General features: G+C 46.8%; 1 protein-coding gene across 4 annotated transcripts in view; it reads left to right on the forward strand.

Moving 5' to 3' along the window:
• LOC119393793 (WD repeat-containing protein 37) overlaps positions 1-18,930 on the forward strand; it is a 160,372-nt gene that overhangs the window by 11,987 nt on the left and 129,455 nt on the right. For 2 of the 4 annotated variants that reach the window (XM_037660954.2, XM_037660953.2), the window contains one exon: positions 7,424-7,494. The exons of the other annotated variants lie outside the window; for them this stretch is intronic. In XM_037660954.2, the coding sequence (XP_037516882.1) occupies positions 7,424-7,494 (71 nt within the window). The remainder of the gene's footprint in view (positions 1-7,423; positions 7,495-18,930) is intronic. 4 annotated transcript variants of the gene reach the window in all.

An 18,930-nucleotide genomic window follows, 5' to 3' on the forward strand; every position in this document is an offset into this window, starting at 1 on the left:
TGACGGCCGCGGCAAAAATGCGTTTCGAGTGTCTGTATAATTGCTATCGCTGTAAAGCCAGTCACTCACGCACACACACGCACGCGCGGTCTGGCGTGTGCGAAGATTTTTTCCATTGTTACTTTGGTACAGCTGTAGTGGACTCTTGACTCTCTCGACTCCTGCGCTGTCGTTTGCAGTATATAACACGTTCGATACGCGCAGTCGGCATCAAACTTTTAAATGCCGTGCCGTAAGCGGCAGCATTGATTTTCGGAGAAGCGTGTGGTAGCTGCCGGTAAAAGCATACAGCGTTATATGTGCTTCTCATATGCTATATTCCATGGGCCGCTTTTCTTCGTATGTGTGTGATATGGTGTAATGAATGTAACGGGAGTCCATCGAGTGTTGTGTTGTAGCTGTTGGATGTATATTCTGCCTTCCCGGGCTTGCTGATATAGCCCTCTTCATACTGCGTGTCTCGCAGACGAAACCTTCGGTTGTAACCTTTCATAAACTCCATCTGGTCATAGCACGAGCGGTACATTAATATCGCGCGGATTAGTTTTCGAATACAACGAGCGAGGCATCGTATACACAAGCAAAGCGAAGTCGACTGTAGGTTTAACGAAGCTCGTAAACTATATATATGTAGTGATGACGCTTTGCTCTTTCTAGAGGCGCGTCAGTCGTTTCGAAATATGTTGGTCTTATCGTATCGTATATACAAGTTTAGTTGCTCCGTATATACACTAGGGAGGAGCCACGCGTGCAAGCTTAATGACGATGTATATTTATGAGTTTTCCGAAGCGATGACTAATTTTTCTTTTTTCTCGGAGTATGCGGGTGACAACCTCTTCGAGGCCTCTGTCACCTTTTTGTCCAGCTGTCGCTTCGCACTGCGCATGCGTATACGCAGTGCCTCCGTCGACGTGGCTTCTTGAATGCGATGGGTTCTTAAAGATTTGTCCTCTGTCGCTTTCTCTCTTTGTTGAAATTAAATGTAGTTCCGTGTCGTGGCGACATGTGATGTGCCGCTTCGGCGTAAGCGCAGCATGTCGGTTCTCTCTTGTTACAAACCGCCCGTCGCAGTGTCGCGGCGCGAGGTCGTGGGTTCGATTCCTGGCCCTATTTTGACGGATGCAGAATGCGCGGTCGTGCTTTTGTGTGTATACGTTGAAAAGCAACAGGTTGTCAGAATTAATACTCAACCCGCCGTGGTGAATTCGCTGCAGCGGTGCTGTAACGCTACGTTTAAAGCGCCCCTTAAACCACTCCGAGCTCAAAGACCTAAATAAATAAATAAATAAATAAATAAATAAATAAATAAATAAATAAATAAATAAATAAATAAATAAATAAATAAATAAATAAATAAATACGAAAAAGTGGCTCCTTTCTTGCCTTCGCTACCATTCTTACAGACGATATCCCCTCATCGCCACTTATTTTTTCATAAAGCACGTGTACAATGTCAGCACAAGCGTTGAGCCTATTAAGATTTTGTGCTTGTCAACTACGCGCTGTTATCTTCGCTTGCGCATTCGGAAACACACAAAGCGAAGTGAAATTAATTGATCGCGCACGATAGTCATGCGAGACAAGAAAGAACGGGTGGGCGAACGCATGGCAAAGCAAGGTATAGGAGACTATTCACAACGTACCGTATTTATTCGAATCTAAGCCGATGTTTTCTTTTTTTTTTCGAAAAAAAAAAAAACGATGTGCGAAAGTGGGGGGTCGGCTTAGATTCGAGTACAATGACTAAGTTTTTTTTTTTTTTCTGGCCTTGCGAATTTCGGGGGTCGGCTTAGAATCGGGGCCGGCCTAGATTCGAGTAAATACGGTATATTTTTCGTATACGCACCAATAGAGAGTATGTGCCTTAATGACGTCACGTGAATCACCTTTCCGGCCTCACGAAGTGCTCCAAAAAGACGGGAAATGCCAAGAGAGAATAACGCGCGCTCTTCTTTTTTTTCTTTTTTTTTATCTTCAGAGGCTGTTTAGGGGCCTTTTAAGTCTGAAAACGCAATTTCAGCCACATTTTAACGGGGGCGAAATGCAGAAGCGGCCGGGTGCTTAGATTCAGGTTGACGTTGAAGACTTCTAGTATTCGGTGTGCCTCATGCGGAGTTTTGGCACTTAAAACCCTACAATTTAATTTTTAGAAAACAAGACGAACTCTCGATTCGCTATATGACATCTCATGAAACTCCCCGTGCTATTTCGGGTCATGAGTTACTAAAGTTTGTAAGAACCCTGCGAACTTTATAAATATCGTAAGAATTCTGCGGACATGACTCCGATGAGGCAGGGAGACATACGTTTTTCTTGAATGCCTCTGCAATTCATCAGTTGTTTTCTTTTAGACCGTGTGCATGCGAGCAGCAAATAAATTTTAAAATCCCGAGCTCCATGGATACTTTCTAGATCACGGGGAAGTTTCAGTTGTTATTATTAATTTTTTGTCTTCGGCGGCATTGCGATAGCCGTTTTCGCATGCCTCGCGAATGCGTTTAACTTGTGTATATATACAACAACGTACAGCAAGCAAGCCTTATATACGATATTACAGGATGTTAAGATAACGCATACGCTCGCGTTTTTAAGACTATAATTAATGTTTTAAGCGACGTAGATAAGCGAGAGGGTTTACTGCAGGTTCTGTGTGTGTGTGTGATTATGAGAAACTTCGAGAGGATGATGATGAAAACGTTTTACTGAGAGGAAAAAGGGAAGGGGAATCAGCAAGGAGTTCAAGAAGCACACGAGAGGCTTCACTGAGGAATTGGACGAAAGAAGGGGAGTATGAAGGGCTCGTTTTTCCTTGTTAGACAACATTAATTAGAACTTGCAGGCAATCAAGCCAAGGAAAGTATAGGGGATGTCGTTTGTAGTAATTGTGGTGTAAATGTGAAAAAAATTAAAGTGGACGAAAAGACAACTTGCCGGCGGCAGGGACCGCGAACCCGCAACCTTCGAATAACGCCCCCGATGCTCTATATCCAATTGAGCTACGGCGGCGGTCATCCTCCCGTCCACTTTATTGGGTATATCTGCGCATTTGCAGACCGCAAGTAGTCCTTTCGTCCACTTTAATTTCTTCACATTTATATCATAATTACTACAAATAGCATCCCCTATACTTTCCTTGGCTCGATTGTCTGGTAGCTCCATTAAATTCTCTCGCATCCGTTTGCCGAATTCAGCAGCCCTGGCCCCGCTGCGAACATTATGATAATTGCGAAGCGGTGCGACACGGATGGAGCATGCGCTTCGAGTGGGTGTCGGTGGGATCGCAGCTGCATATTCTGCGCTGTTAAGTATATCGGTCGCTTATAGCATCTATATATAGCACGCAGTGTTATAGGGAGGGGAATGGTTGGCGCTATACCGCACTTAAACAGAAGAAAAATATCATTAGACAAATGATTGAGTGCCTTTCTTGGGGAGCCTGTAGGCGATGCAAATCATGCATTCGTTGCACAAGGCTGTATATAGTTTTTGAAGATAAAGAAAAGGTTACAGTAACGTGATTTATTGGGTAAAGGACCGACATTTAGGGGCGCGAAGAGGCAAAAAAGGGGCTGAGAGGGTGGTCACTAAAGGTGTGCATGCATGTCTTTTCTACTCACTATGCCCTTTAATTATACTTTTGCTGTTCATTTCTGCTGATGCGTAAAACTGCGTTACGATGTTTAAAGTGGGCAGTGGGTTCTATATACTCTGTATACGCGTGTTTGCTTTACTATAGGCCACTTATGCAAGCAAAACCACCTGTGTAGTCAAGATTTAGCTGTACGTTAAAGAGTCTCATGTCATCAAAGTTAACCCGGAGTTCCCCGCCACTACGTCGTGGCTCCTATTTATATCGGGGTTTTGGTGCTTGAATGTAATTTTCCACAGCGCGCGCGCGTGTGTGAGAGAGAGAGAGAGAGACTTGGTCTTTGCTAACGTCTTGGTAGCGTCCGCGTTCTCGGCGTCATCTTCGTTTCGAAAATGCGTATTTTCTCGGCGTATTTCGTGTTCGAAAATGTCTATCCCTACGCGCCTCGTCATTCTGTCTTGCACGCCGGGCGTTTGGACGCCGCACCGCAGCCTTCGGGACCGCGCCGTGTATTATAATGGCTCCCGGCGGTCTATTCGCCGTCGGTATAGTCGCATCGCTGGCTGTCTGGCTCGCTGTCTTATACGCCGACTCCAATTTCGTGAGTTCCCCGGGCGAAAGGAGTTCCTGCAAATTTCCAGCGCGGCCCTCGATCTGTCTGGCCGTGCCAATTCCTGGCTTCCCCTGGAGAACGCCAAGCGCGGGTCGCTAGCTCGTCCATTTAGCCGCGCAGACCGTTGCCCACCCCTCCCTCACCTCGAATCCTTCTCGACGTCGTGCTGGTGGCGAGGGCCCTTTGGTCCCTTATCGGCTGGCCTTGGGGCAGTTTCCCTCCTAATGGCCTAATCTGTCCTCCTTTCGGATACTTACTCCGGTTGACTTCGTGGCCAGTTTCACTGCCATCTTTGCCCGCCGATATCCAATATCGGGTTTGTCCGAAATGAGTTGTGATAGAGGTGCTTTTAATGAAATAAAGGCGAGACAGATGGCCAGTGAGGCGCGTCTCGAGGGCGGCTTCTTTCCAACGGCGGGAAGTGAAACAAACGGGTATGGGACAGATAGGCAAGAGTTGTGTCTGTGGCAGTTAGATATCGACGAGGATAGTGAAAATCAACATAGCGGGATCGTGCGAGCTTATCCGCGTGCCTGAGCCTGCGCAGTGGCTCAGCTAATACAGTTGTGCGAGAAGCGAACTGACTTTGTGTTGCAACGAACATGCTATATCACTCACGTCCGAGAAGAGTGGTGGGAAGAAGAGGAAGCTTTATTTCTTTTGTTTCCATCGATATTGTTTGGTCTTCTTCTTTGATTAGGAAAAGCAGCGCAGCGCTCGGTACGAACTCATGACGTCAGGTGTCCCTGATAAGAAAGATGTATATGGCAAGCTGTAAATGCTCTTTTGCCACACCGGAAATGGGTGAAAGAATGCCTGACAGGTTTCGTGGGGTATCCTTCTGTGCACTACACATTGAAGGGCGCAAATTAATTAGGTGACATTCATTTGTCAAGTGCAGAAAACTGAGCGAAGTTGTATATACATAGCTTCGCGTGGCGGGAAACAGCGCTGCAAATAAGTACATCAATAAAATATATAAATAAGTGGATAGGGCGAAGATGCGAATTCAGCCGTACTTTCGCCCAGAAGTTCCCAAGGTAACGGTGTCTTCGCTTTCTTTTGAATACTGTGTAATTCTGTAGGAGGGTAGCGTATTGGGCGAGTTGGAAAATGCTCATGATGGTTAGCGCAAACGCAACACGGACGTGTTGCGTTTGCGCTAACCATCATGAGCATTGTGTAATTCAATATTCATAAGCGGTTTAATCTGTAGGTGACGTGATACAGTGCTGCTACTGTGCTGCCGCGCGAGTTCTCTCATATTTTATTTTCACGCTTACCTGTCCGGGATTTCAGACTTCTGATCCACTAGTACGTTAATGTGCTTGTTTAATGCATGGAACGGTGAAAGTTGAGGTTTTCCCCCTCTCACTTCAACTCGCCAGCACTTTGATACCCCACGTTGTCAGAAGGCGCTAAGGAAACGGAAGACAAAGGGTCGGCTGAGGGGTCCGAATACAAATGACGTACTTTGTTTGCTGAACAACAAGTGTATATCGTGTAGGGCGGAGCGATTCAATAGCTGTTGTTTGGACGCTTGACAAACAGCTGTCAACTCTTACTTTGCTTGTTTCTTATGACGTCGCGGGTGCCAGTACGTGACGGCACAGGGTCGTGATTGAAAAACACTGCTGCGCTGTCGCTAAAAAATCACACATTTGTCGTCGGCTTCTTACTTTCGCCGCGCCCAGCTTTTTTTTTTTTTTTTTTTCTTGAAAGCCTGCCTTTGCGTTCTCACGGCCTTGGCCAAGCCTCGCGCTGCGTCATCGGAAAGCTCACGGAAGTAACGCGCATCGACTGCAACAACTCAGCGAAACGACGCTTCCTTTGCTGCCGAGTTACCTTTAAAAAGGATTCGTGGAAAGCGACCACGCACTGATCTACCTTTCAGTGGCAGATATTAAATGGCGAAGGCTTTCCGCGCGTATGTTGCTTGCTTGAAGGCTTCCGAGTACCTTTCTTCGCTCACTGCTGCCGCCACGCGGTGTTGTTTACGTAAACAAGGTGGGGCGTCGACTTCTTTTATTCTTTGTTCTTTAGCTGGTCGCGCTCCGCTTTTCTCTTCTCCTCCGATCCACGGGAGTGTGCGACGAGCGAAACCAGCTCGCGCGTAGTGCAAAAGAGGGGGAGAGATACAGTCAAATGCGAAGAATTTGGTGAGGATTTTTTCGTTGGGCGAGAGCGTGTCTCCATTGGCCCAAAGCTGGCGGCCGCGCAGGTGAAAGCGTGCGGAGGAGGGCGAGGCGGTGACGATGATGCGGTGGCGGCGCGGCGGCGCGCGCGCGCCGCGCGGATATCGCCGCAAGCAGGGCGGCTGGCTTGGCCGGATTCACTTTCTGTTCGGCGGCCGCGTGGGCTCGTGCTGCAGCTCTTGACGCCTGCGTGGCGGCCGGTGTGACCGCTAGGCGAGAGTGCGCGCGCGCGGTGCTCAGCTGTGTGTGATCGGTGTCGGTCTTATAGAAAACCGCGGTGGTTGTCGCCGTGCTTACAAAAGTGACCGCCCCGGTGGGAGGCAAGTGGTGCTGATACAGCGTAGGCCAGTCTGTCTGTCTGTGCTTGATTCGCGGGTGCGCGCGCCCTTCCCCGCCTGTACACTTCCTGTTTCGTTTTTCCCGAATACGACGACGACGTGGTCACTCCAAACACGTGGCTTCCGGATGCGGGCTGCAAATTGCTCGTGCCCCTGCTGTTCTCTTTCTCATCGACCGTCGAGAACGCCTCGGACGCCTGCGGCATTGCTGCGAGCCTTCCACGTCTTGTAGACTTCGAGGAGGGACCAAGATACCCATCAGTTCGTCGAACGTTGTTGTTGAACGCCGTTATCGCGTGCTTATCGCTTCTTAAATAATATATATATATATAAATATATTTTTTTTGTCGGTGATGAAAACTTCAGACCGCGTCGAAAAGACGAAGTAGACGAAGTGTGCGTGCTACCGTTTATCGAGACCCTGTCGTCTGTGTTTCGGACCTCGTTTCTGCTCGTGTGTGTCTTATGTGTCTATGTGCGCGTACCGCCACGACGCCTGCGCCACCCGAGTTTGTTGGTGCTAGTTGCCGACGTGTTCGTGAGTCTCAGTGGGCCTTAGTATAGATATACCAGACATATATACACGCACGCAGCAGCAGCCATGAACGCCGTTGTGGACAGTAACGGTCGCAAGCTGAGCGCCGGCTCTGACCAGCTGGCGTTTCTCTTGACTTTTCTGCACGGCAGGGGCCGCTTGTACGAGCTGTTCGGCCAGATCGAGAAAGAGTTCGAGTCGCTGTACGCCGAGAATCTCGCACGTGAGTACACATGCCGCATGCACTCTCCTTGCATGACATCCGTTCATCCATTATTGAACTTATTAAAGCCCTGTCAGAGGCTCCAATAAATGTAAGAAATAGGCCGAAGCGTGCTGCGAGTACTACGTGAATAGAAACACATCCTTGTTGAAGGGCAGGTAATTTACACGGTTGTGAAATTACAATTTATTACAGCTGGGCAGACTTAAACGGAGGCCAGTCTTCACTGGCCATTGACACTGCGCATGTTCAGCAGTATCACCAGAAATTGCTTGCTGTGTACTTCTCGTCGAAGGAGATGTTTTTTCTTTTTATTCAGCGAACCTGATATTCGCGGTCGGCAGTTATCTGAAACGACTGTTCGTGGTGGTCGTTTTGAACGAGCGCATCAAGTATTCGCCTTAGTCCCTATGCTCAACCTTTCTGAACGTATGAAGATACGATTTTGTATAACGCATTTGAATCAACGGTCACGTTGTGATCAAGATTAAAGTGCGTTCCTTGTGCACGTTGCTACCTTAAAGCCGCGAGTGCAAAGTGGATACCACGATATTTGTGTCAAAAAAAAGAGAAAAAAGAAAAAAAAGGCCTCGTATGCATGTATCTTGTTACTTTTAATACGCCGGTTTCGGTCGTTGCGTTGATGGTTATTGAACACTCCCTCAAGAACGTACATGTATAAAAAACACATTGTAGCCTGCTTATCTATGTTCTTTTATGTCTTCCATGTTGTTTCTTTACGCGAAACAAGCGTATACAGACAACGTATGACTGATGATAGACAACTGACAGTGTGAAGTGTCACACCTCGAGTAAGATATTTGTAGTTGCTAACTTTAATCGCGGTCTTTCTTGTCTAGCTTGAACTTTGTTAAATATTTTATAGTTACATATCGAATTGTTCGTCTCGTTAATTTAATGACGTGAGATTTAAATCGCCAATTGAGCCTGGCAAGCTTGGAAGGGTCTGAAACTCCGCGAATCACTCATCGTTTTAACAACCCCGTTTGCTGTAACGACCAAATGTGGCGTTTTCTTTTTTTTCAAAAAGAGCCAAATGGAGAAGCCGAAACTGCGCTAAATTTCGCGGGAGCGTAAAGCGCGCCTAAGTATTTTTAACTTCTAAAACAGGTGGAATTAAAATGGGGCAATACCTGATTGTAACGTGAACTCAAAAAGGCAGTTTCTAATAAAAAAAATTAGCCAAATGCTGCATCTGTTTCAATCAAACTGAGCCACATTCATTAAACCAGCGCTGCGTCAACAATCGCGACCAAAACAACCAACATGGTCTCATCCAATCTGTTTCATTTGTGTCCTCGTTGGTTTGCTATCGTGTTTACGTTTCACGATTAGTATATTTTAGGGCGAGTTGGCACTTACTGAAGGACATGATGGTGTACGGCAGGGCTCGGATATAAGGAGTGAGAGGCCAAATTCACTGCTTCTTTTCGCCTCTTAATGTTTCTTTTCAAGTTTAGCGCTACAGTATGATGGGGTTCTTGTGCTTCAAGACGGTATATTTGAAATAAAAGATACGTGAAATGAAGATATTGGGCCCCGATCTATTCCTTGAAGAAGAAGAAGTGATCCGAAACGGCACGGCATAAAACAAGCTCAAAAGAAGAATAGCTAGAACACTTTTCAAGGCCTTAAATAGATGCCAAGAACAAGAAAACGACGCCGCCAGTCCAAAATAGGGCGCCTTTTGCCATAAAGCACCACTCGCTCGTCAAGTCTAGTCATCGCCATTACGCGCATGAGACGAAGAACGGCACCAACCGAAGCACAAGAAGATGTTAATTTTATCGCTAAATATTGCTATATCGTACATTCGAATCGTTTAAGACTTCTTTTACGAGCTAATTCAAGCCCAAATGAAATGTTCCAATCTATAAGAGCCAAATACAAAGTTTACTCCTGAATACCGACGATAGCGGGATATATAGATTTCAGCCACAATATAGGTTAGACTTATTTAGGGGACAGGAACACACTGGCAAAACATGTTGGAGCAGGCCCGACCATATTTGCAGCAGAGAAAAGTTCGCTTTTCTCAGTTTCAGTTAAAGTGCATTTGGCTCTTTTAGAAAAAGAAAAAACGCCACAAATGTAATATACCATATAACGTCATGTGTTCCAAGTTCAGACAGCGTAAAGATTACGTAATTTAATAAGCGTACATGTCATACACGCTGCAACGTTGTCATACTTGACGTATATACCACGAGCTCGCATCTTGCGGCATTCATTTAATTCCATTGAAAGTTAAGTTTCATCGCATATCTTATGCATTTAAAATAACGGAAAGCGTATGTAGCGCTTAACGGGTTCATGATTTTCAGTTATTCGGCGAGTTTTGTCAAGTTTATAGAATGTTTGTGTCGCCTAAACACCATAGCGTTCTCTTCCGTAACGGTAAGTTGTAAATAGTCTGACTCATCCATGTCTAGCATATATCAGCTGGTTTCATTCCAGCTTGTTTTGCTGAAACACTTTACAGTCACATATTAAGCTTGGCAGAGGCTCATTTAGAGTGTTCCAAGGTGTGGAAAACCTTTTAAATAGCATCGTTTCCACACAGTTGTCTCGCATTTGATGCATTTTCCTGACGTCACTCGTGTTGCACAGCGCTTTCACGGGTTCACGAAAGAAGAAAGGATTGAGAGATACAAAAAACGGGGCTAAAAGTAGATAATTGAAGAAAGGAGACCATGAGGCGATGCGAAACAGCGTTTCGACATGTCGAGCCCGCGTTTCAGAGGGGAAGTGAGGAGGGGGAAATGGGAGAGGGAACGTGAGAGAGGAGGTGTGTGGAGAGGGTTCGCGCATGCGCACTAAGGGTGGTCACGCCGCACACCACCACCACCGGTTTGAACTCCGCCATAAGATGCTTCGCATCTAATATATCTGATTGCTGTCTACTGATGTAAGGCTTATTCTGGCATGCTTGGCGTACTGATCCGCTCTATATAAGGGCTAAAGAGGACTGACATTCCGTCCGTAATCTCCTCTGATGTGGAGGGCTCTTGTGAGCGCATTCACCGATATTATGTGTAGGCTATGGGAATCGATAGATCGTCGAAGTATTCAAAACGAAAAAAAAAAGTTATTTTTCGCGCAATACAGTGGCCGCCTCTATTGAACAGATAATTGTGGGTGACGTCACCGGACGGGGAGCGGTTCGTGCTGCGTGAAACGTTCAGAGGGCTCGATCACTCGGCTGCGTTTTCTTTTTTCTTTTTGTTTGTTTCATGGGTAACGGGTTCAACAGCTTTTGCTCGATGATAGAATGTGAGTTATGAAGCGCAACACACAACATATCAGAGGGAAGCAGGTGTTCACCTTCCGAGAGTTAGGGCTTTCAGGTGCACGTGGAGAACCTTGCAACGCAACTTTTTCTTATACTGAAAGCTCATCCCCGATGACAAAAGAAAAGAAAGAGTAGGAGAAATATATAGCAGAAACGACGCTTTTGTTTGTAAAAGCTGAGCTCGTATAAGAAGTGTGATATCGGACGCGAAACGGGTTGTTTCCTTTTCGGTCCGCGTCGCTGACATTGGTGTGGCATTACGGCTTGAGAGATCCAATTGGTAACCTTATTTTGTGGATCATCTTTGGATGATCCACCAAATTCGTCTTTGGACTCTAAAGCATGCATTTTGTAGCGTAGGCGAGATCTTAAAAGCAAGGCACTAAAACGCAACTGAAGTGCTGTATTCTGTCAGAATTACATTTTCATCAACTTATAGAAATGCGGGTTGAAGCGAAAATGTTAATTGAATTTCGCGTCGAAGCTTTGGGAGTAAATATGTTATCATAGCTATACCTTGTACGTATATGACAGTTCTTCTCAAAGCTTGCTGTACTGAGTCTGTTTTGGAAGGCACGCGCAGCGAGTTGCCGAAAAAGAAAAAAAAAAGTTAAAGGTAATCGGATTGAATTCAGACGGCAGCGACCTCTTATTTCTTATGGAAGAGACCCCCCCCCCCCCCCCCAAACGCACACACACGCGCGCGCGCGCGCACGACAACAACAACAAAAAAAAAACTGCAGCCAGTTTCACGCCGTGAAAACCGGCGGACAGCTAAGCTGTAAGCGCGCGAGTGTATGTGATCGAGCATTATCGTTTTGCAGCATTATCGTCATCGTCACCATCATTTTGTTTGAACATTATCATTTCGTTTTATTTATTTCTTTTACTTCCCACTCTGGTCACGTGACCTGCGTGACGACTACGACGACACGAAGTAGGCTAAGGCAGCTTGGCTGTAGAAAATCGTGCGTCGGGTTAGAATTAGGTGTACACGGTTAAAAATCCCATGTGGTAAATAACTGCACTAAGGTCGTCAGTCATCATTGATTGCGCAGATTCGGAACGTTAGCCCCCATTAATTTCTCTCATTAGTAATACATCACTACGGCATCAGTAGCGACGATCGTCCGCGTGTAAAATAAAAAAAAGGAAGCGAAAGAAAGGAGGCATTCGGTCAATTTGCGTAAGTCGGAATTGATTGCCGGTCACGCCACACCTGTTGTCCTTGAAACTCGTCGTCGGAGTCGCGTGCGTGCAGCTAGCGCTTGGTTTGCCATCGACCGAACGACATGCGCGGTATACGATTGATTTGTGATGCGCGTCTAAACGACGCGCGAGATCTGCAGTATTCACGAAAGGCCCGCATTGGTTGCGTGCACGGTGTAAGAAAAATACTTGCGTGTCAACGCATAACAAGTTGTACAATGACCTTGACCATTTCTTCGGCCGTAGGCTTAATACTTTTGTATATGGTGTGTCTAAAGGGCCCCAAACGACCACTGAAAATACAAAGAAGGGTGATTCCACGAGAGATCGAACATGCCTGTCCGCTTAGAATAACAGAGAGCTGAGCTAGTTGGTAAGTATTCATTCTGTTTGCCATTTTTCACATTATGTTTGCCATTTTTTCACATTTTCCTCTTTTTGAGGACAGCATAAAAAAAGCATGGATGTAATTCACAGTAATGCCTATTAAAACCAATAAAAAATTTTCGACACATCATTTATCGTTAGCGCTAAATTCGGCCGTGAAATCCGAAAACATTGCAGTGAGCAAAAACAAGAGGCCCGCGCCGCCACCTTCAAATATATTTTTTTTTTTTGGCGCGCTGGGAGCGTTTCTTAGAAATAAAATTTTCGGTTCCGTGCACTTTGAATGTGCCCTCATAACATATAAAAAAACCCAGGCAAAACAAAAATTGCGACCGCGGACAGGCATGTTCGATCTGTCGTGGAATCACCCGGAAGCGCGTTTTTCTCTCCTGCATTTCCCGTCATTTCGGCACAAATCGTGAAGCCAGCAGTCTGTTCACGTGACGTCATGTGGAAATATAAGCTCTCATTTGGTCCATATACGAGGGATATAAGTTCTGAATTGTCTCCTTCCCTGCTTTGCCGTGCAGTCGGACGCCCGTTTTGTCTTCCCGCGCATGGCTATCGTGCGCGATCAACTGATTTCACTTCATTTTGTGCGTTTTCGAATGCGCAAGTGGAGATCACAGCGCGTAGCCGAAAAGCGCGAAATCCTGGTATACGCTCAACGCTTAGTGCTGACATTGTCTGCATGCTTTATGAAGAAACAAGTGGCGAGGAGGAGATAATGCCTGTATAGGAAGTGTAGTGAAGGCTATCGAGAAAGGAACCACTCTCTCGTCTTTGAACTCGGAGTGGTAAAAGAGGGGACCCTTTAATAGTCAGTAGGTTCTGGCTGCTTCGAGTCGAACGTTGCTACTTCTGTAAGGCCTCGTGGCTTTATTCCTCCTCAGCAGCTGTCTTGGTTACGTCCTGTAAACTTTCGCCATCGTTAATAGTTGCTGTGGTTTTACGTGCCAAAACCACGACATATGATTATGAAGCACGCCGCAGTGGGGGAGCGGATTAACTGCCACCACCTACCCGCAACGGTGGTCTAGCGGTTATGGCATTCGACTGCTGACCCGAAGGTCGCGGGATCGAATTCGGGCCGCGGCGGCCGCATTTTCGGTGGAGGCGAGAATGCCTGAGGCCCGTGTGCTTAGATTAAGGTGTACGTTAAGGAACTCCAGGTGGTCGAAATTTTCCGGAGCCCTCCTACGGCGTCTGTCATAATCATATCGTGGTTTTGGGACGTCAAACCCCAACAGTTTTTGTTATAATTTCCACCACCTGGGGTTTTTGAACGTTAACCTAAATCTAAGCACACGGACGTTATTTGCATATCGCCCTCATAGAAATGCAGCCCGGGAATCGAACGTGCGACCTCGAACTTAGTTGCGCGACACATTATTCAGAAATTAACACAGTCCCTTATGCACTCGCCTAAGACAACTGGACGGCGAAAGCTATCATCTCCTTCTTTTTCATCTCAATCGATTGTGCCCATACCCTCCGAAAGCTTCCTGCACCTTGCGTGGTTTTGCTTTCGCACTGCCTCCGAGATCGCAGACATTGCAAGCTTTATGTTCCTCACAGGTTTTTGCAGCGCCTCCGGGATCGGCCCACCTTTGACCAAACGACGATGTCATGTGGTGACGTCACGAATTTCGGTGATCTGTGACGTCATATGGTGGCGTCATGACGATGATTTCTTGCATCACTCAGGTTGATGCCGACGTTTAGTTTTCGCTTGTGATGAGGGACCTAAGACTTTCGCCTTAAGAGAGGCTAAAACACTGAACTCGATCAGCATTTTTACTTAGTCACAACGGGACGTGTACGAGAAGCTATACGTGCGTGTCACATTTAATTGACATCAGGTGCTTCACGTTTGTCAAGCTGGCGCTCGAATCACCGGCACTATAATGAAAGAAGTGGCTTTTACTCCCTTTTACTAGCTGTGGGAGGTAAGCAACTTTTCACCGCGAAGTTAATATTTAACGACTCACCTTAAGCTGTTCGCGTGTTTCCATTTAACCTCCCTTTCACCTTTGACTGCAAAACTACGTGCCTGTTTTTCGATAATTGCATCGATGCCGCGTTCTTTTCTCTCGCTTTTTTTTTAAAGAGTTTCGCCAGGAGTAGTGATTGAAAACTGGGCCGTATCCCGTCTATAATCTGGTCGGCTGGGAAGAAGGAGCGCGCATGCGCACCAAAGGTCGGAAGGGGAGAGGGGAAAGGGGTGGGTAGGGGGATATACTGCTACACTTTCCCGGAAAGCCGCGCGGCTGGGCACAGCTAATTTACGGCACAAATTACCGCGCATTATAAACGCGGGAGGTACGTGTTAGTTTGGAACTACTTTAATTTAATCCTGGCTGAAGTTCATGGACTACTGATACGCCACTAAAGAGTTTAGGAAACCTGGAAGCAGTAGATTAACGAGAAGAAAAAAAAAAGTCGTGTGGCTTGCATGCTCCAATTTAATATCTCCCAAACCCTCTCTCTCATCACGTGAGGCTTCCGAAAGACATTATCCTTTCTTCTTTATTATTTTAATATCCGCCGCCTTGTTCGTAAACATCCGTAGCCGATAATGCATTTCAAGTTAGCTTGAAAGCTATAACCATCTCATATATTATTGATAGCCTCTTTTAGTCCTTTCTCACACATGTGGTGCGCCGAAAAAAAAGTTAATTTGTACGTCGGGACCCGTGCGGCGTCGATTCGGGATGAGAGTAATAATCTGTAGGGGGGATTGGTATTTCGTTCCGCAAATTATTACCGCGACGTCATTTTTACGCGTTTCTAATAAACTTCGTGTACGAGCACGCCAGAAGCAATTGCGACTCGCTTGCATGCCTTCGTTCAATGAGCGCGACTTCATTACGCGCCAGCAGCCTGTAGCATGCATGGCTGACGCAGGTATGCATGCTCCCGAACTGCGATTGTTTTTTTTTAATTAGGATTCAGGTACTTTATTTCTTCTTCGTGATTTGTATTGATTTAATGCATAGTGACAGCTTTTGCTTTTATGTTTTTGGCATTGATCCGGAGACAGTAACAATGTAGGGAATTAAAGGGGTCATGAACCACTTTTCCAAGTAATGATCTAATGGCCTCAGTATCGGAGTGTACTGCCTCCCGAATCGATTGCCGCAAAAATTTCTCGAATCCGTCAAGAATCAGCGGAGTTACGGGGGTTTGGCGCACGCTCCCAGCGCTTTCTCTCTTTTCTCGTGCTGACGAGCGCACTGGAAGCTAGACAGGGAGGGATGGCATGGGGGAAAGAAGTTACGCCAGCGCGCGTCATGAAACGCGATCGCTCTCCCGCTGTGATTCGCTTGCGCGAGTGCGGCGCCGGCAAGTGGCGGCATTCCGCGGCAAGAAGCGCATCTGGTCCGAACGCCGCTCTCGATTTACGTCGGCTATCGGCCAATAAGCATGCTATGTCTTTGCGACGTACAGCGGACAGACGCCCCGCCCACCGACGAGAGTGAGAACCGGCCTCTGTTTGAAAAGAGGGTGCCTGGGGAAACGGCAACTTCGCGCTCCGCTTGTGGCCATTACGCGGCGCGCACGACTGTAATATTTGGCAGAGCAGTTCATAGCCGTGTCAGCTTTCCGCAGGATGTGTTTTTTCAATCAGCCCAAGGGGTGCTTCATGACCCCTTTAAGTCCAAATAAGTCAAAGTAACTGTGTCAGATCAATTTTGCGGAGCTTCGTAAAGGGGATGAAGCCTTATGAAATGGGAAAACTTATCAACCGCTCGTTTGCAGCCCGCAGTTAGAGAAAACAGTCGTACGAGTATTTGAAAAATCCGAATCGGGACAAACTTCAACTGCAAAGCTTTCTTTTTTGAGAAACCCGTATTGGTTTCCTTTATATGAAATTCAAGACTGCTGTTTCTTGGGCTAGTTCTAATATCATACTGATAGTTGGCCTCCTATCGGGCACCTATTGATTCACTGCAATGAGTGTGGTTAGTCGCTTCTGTTTTCAAATTGCCGCATAATCAGCCACCACAAAGAGGCACGCGAGAGATTATAGGCAGGCATGCCCTGATTATAGAAGGGGCCACATGCGTCAGCTCACTGTCGGTTGCTTTGTCGCAAAAAGAATTGTTGTTCCTAAACTCGATGATGCGATAGCACGCATCACATGGTGCAAGTTGACATGTATAAAAAAATGTAGGCGGGATGTTTCAATAAACTTCAGTTGCTAGAGCGCTTCCGTTTGGGTTTTCGTGTGCCTCACTGTGTCTTCGTCTTCAAGCGCGTCCAAATACCTTCTATACATAGCTTCGTGCAACAAACGCGGCTGGGTGGTAGTCCTTTTTTTTTCACTCAGATAACCGTGTGCCACCGTGGTTTGATTTTAATGAATACTTGATTTTGCACTATGAAAGGGGATCTCACTCACTCACTCACTCACTCACTCACTCACTCACTCACTCACTCACTCACTCACTCACTCACTCACTCACTCACTCACTCACTCACTCACTCACTCACTCACTCTCTCACTCACTCACGCTCTGTCTCTCTCGGCCACACTCTCCCAAATGCAATATATCGTAGTGTGGGCGACAAAGACGATTAGGCGCAACGAGAATATCGAGCAAAGGTGCATGCTTAATTGAAGCAGGGAGTTCAGCCTTTGATCCCTGTTTTCTTTCCCTTATTTTTTTCAACCAGAATTACGTGTATCTAATACCCTGGTGGGAGGCCCATGCAGCAGCGCGTCTGCGTTTCCTGCGTTCGCGGCTGGCTTGTCATCTCGGCCCACGCTCGCGCACACAGGTGCATTCTCATCCGACGCGCACCTTGTTCCTCTGCGCGTGCACAGTCGCCTATCTGTGTGGCCTTGTCGTGTTTCTCTTTTCCCGATCCAGCTGTTGCTGCATTGGACGGCGCCGCGGTGTCTGCGGTTCTCTGCTCCAGAAACTTTTTCGTCGCATATGTACGATCTCTCTCTCTCTCTCTTTTTCCCAACGCCCTCAGCAAACGTAATGGAATCCCGCATTCTCTTATTGTTTCTCAACCTTGTTTACGGGAGCGGAACAGTGCGTTGTATATACATAACCAGAGCCTGTTATGCCGGGCGTTCTTCCGAAGAATGCCAGAAGTTCTTAAAGGTGCGGTTTCCGAGGGGAAAAAAATGGATCAGCAGTAAACTGCCAGGTGTGGCGGACGCTCGCAAATGTTAGTATAGTTGTATGTAGTCCTGATGCCGCCGGAAGCCCAGTGTTTTTATGGCGCTAGCACCTAGCGACATTGTTTTCAAAGGAGCATACCCGAATTCGCCCCCAGACAACCGGAAGTTGAGCGTTGGCTGGAATGCTATGAAACCGAAATAAAAAAATAAAAAGTCATTTAAATGGAGGTAATGGTTCAAGTTAAAAGTTGTATAAGATACCAGTGATTCCACTCCTGCGCCAACTGGGCCAAAGTGCGCCAAATTGTATTTACTGCGCCATCCTGATAATATCGACAAAAATTGCGCCAAACTGCGCCAAAGTCTCAGGCTTGGGGCCGTCTATCACCGGCAATCGCACCGCCGGCGCGTTAGAACATGTGCAGCTTGATTTTGGGGCTGCCAAAGTCGCAACCATGGACCAAGAAGTGCCGACGCAGCTTCTGTTCTGCAAGTCGGTTCTACAGCAAAATGCGCTCTCCGCACAGGCTCGTGACGTCTAGGCCTATCGGTAGCGAGAAAGTTGCGACGGCGATTCATCGGCGGACGTCGTCTGTTCCCGAAATGCTGCTGATAGCTCGTTTCAAGCGTCGCACGGCACGTAAGGAAAGCAATGTTCAGTAATAACTACATGCGTGCCGCTAAAATGTCTGTCACTTCTGTTTCTGGACATCGCGGAATGAAATCTGGGATTGCTAGCAGTATAGATATGGAACAATATCGGATTTTCCTCGCTTCGCGTTTATGGAAGAGCACGCGAACGGTTGGAACGCGTTGGCACTTTTCCTCAGATATACTTTATCTATGGATCTTAATCCAGAAGAGCTTTTTCATAATTCCTTCCACCAGCACATCCGAGTTTGTAATCACTCTGCGGTAAATAGCCCCTAAAAGGCCCTGCCCTTTCGAGCTCACGAGCTAGGGTTCCAATTCGAATTTTTTGCTTGCTTTTTTTTAAAAATGTCATCTGATTAATAAAAGCATATCTCCTGGTCGGAGCAGCCGCAAATGCGCAGCTGTAGATCTCCTGGTCGGAGCAGCCGCAAATGCGCAGCTGTAGCGGGCCCGTCGCTGACGGCCCACAGTGAAGCGGCTGCGCCATGTTACACGTCCGCCCCTCGCGTTCGAGGGTCAATAGCTGACGGTTAAAAAGACTCAGTTTCGCTTAAGGGCGAAGCAATGAATGCGATATCAACAAATTGTATTGTTAAACGAAGTAAGGCTAGCAGCTAACTCTTTTGGATCCGATCTCGCGTAACTCAACAAAACGCTGGATTAAGGGGATATGGCCACTCCAGGAACCGAAGTGTTTTCGTGCTCTGAGTTCTCTAAACGCGAAGTAAGCGTT

Source organism: Rhipicephalus sanguineus, chromosome 5, assembly GCF_013339695.2.
Source record: "Rhipicephalus sanguineus isolate Rsan-2018 chromosome 5, BIME_Rsan_1.4, whole genome shotgun sequence".
Taxonomy (NCBI): Eukaryota; Metazoa; Arthropoda; class Arachnida; order Ixodida; family Ixodidae; genus Rhipicephalus; species Rhipicephalus sanguineus.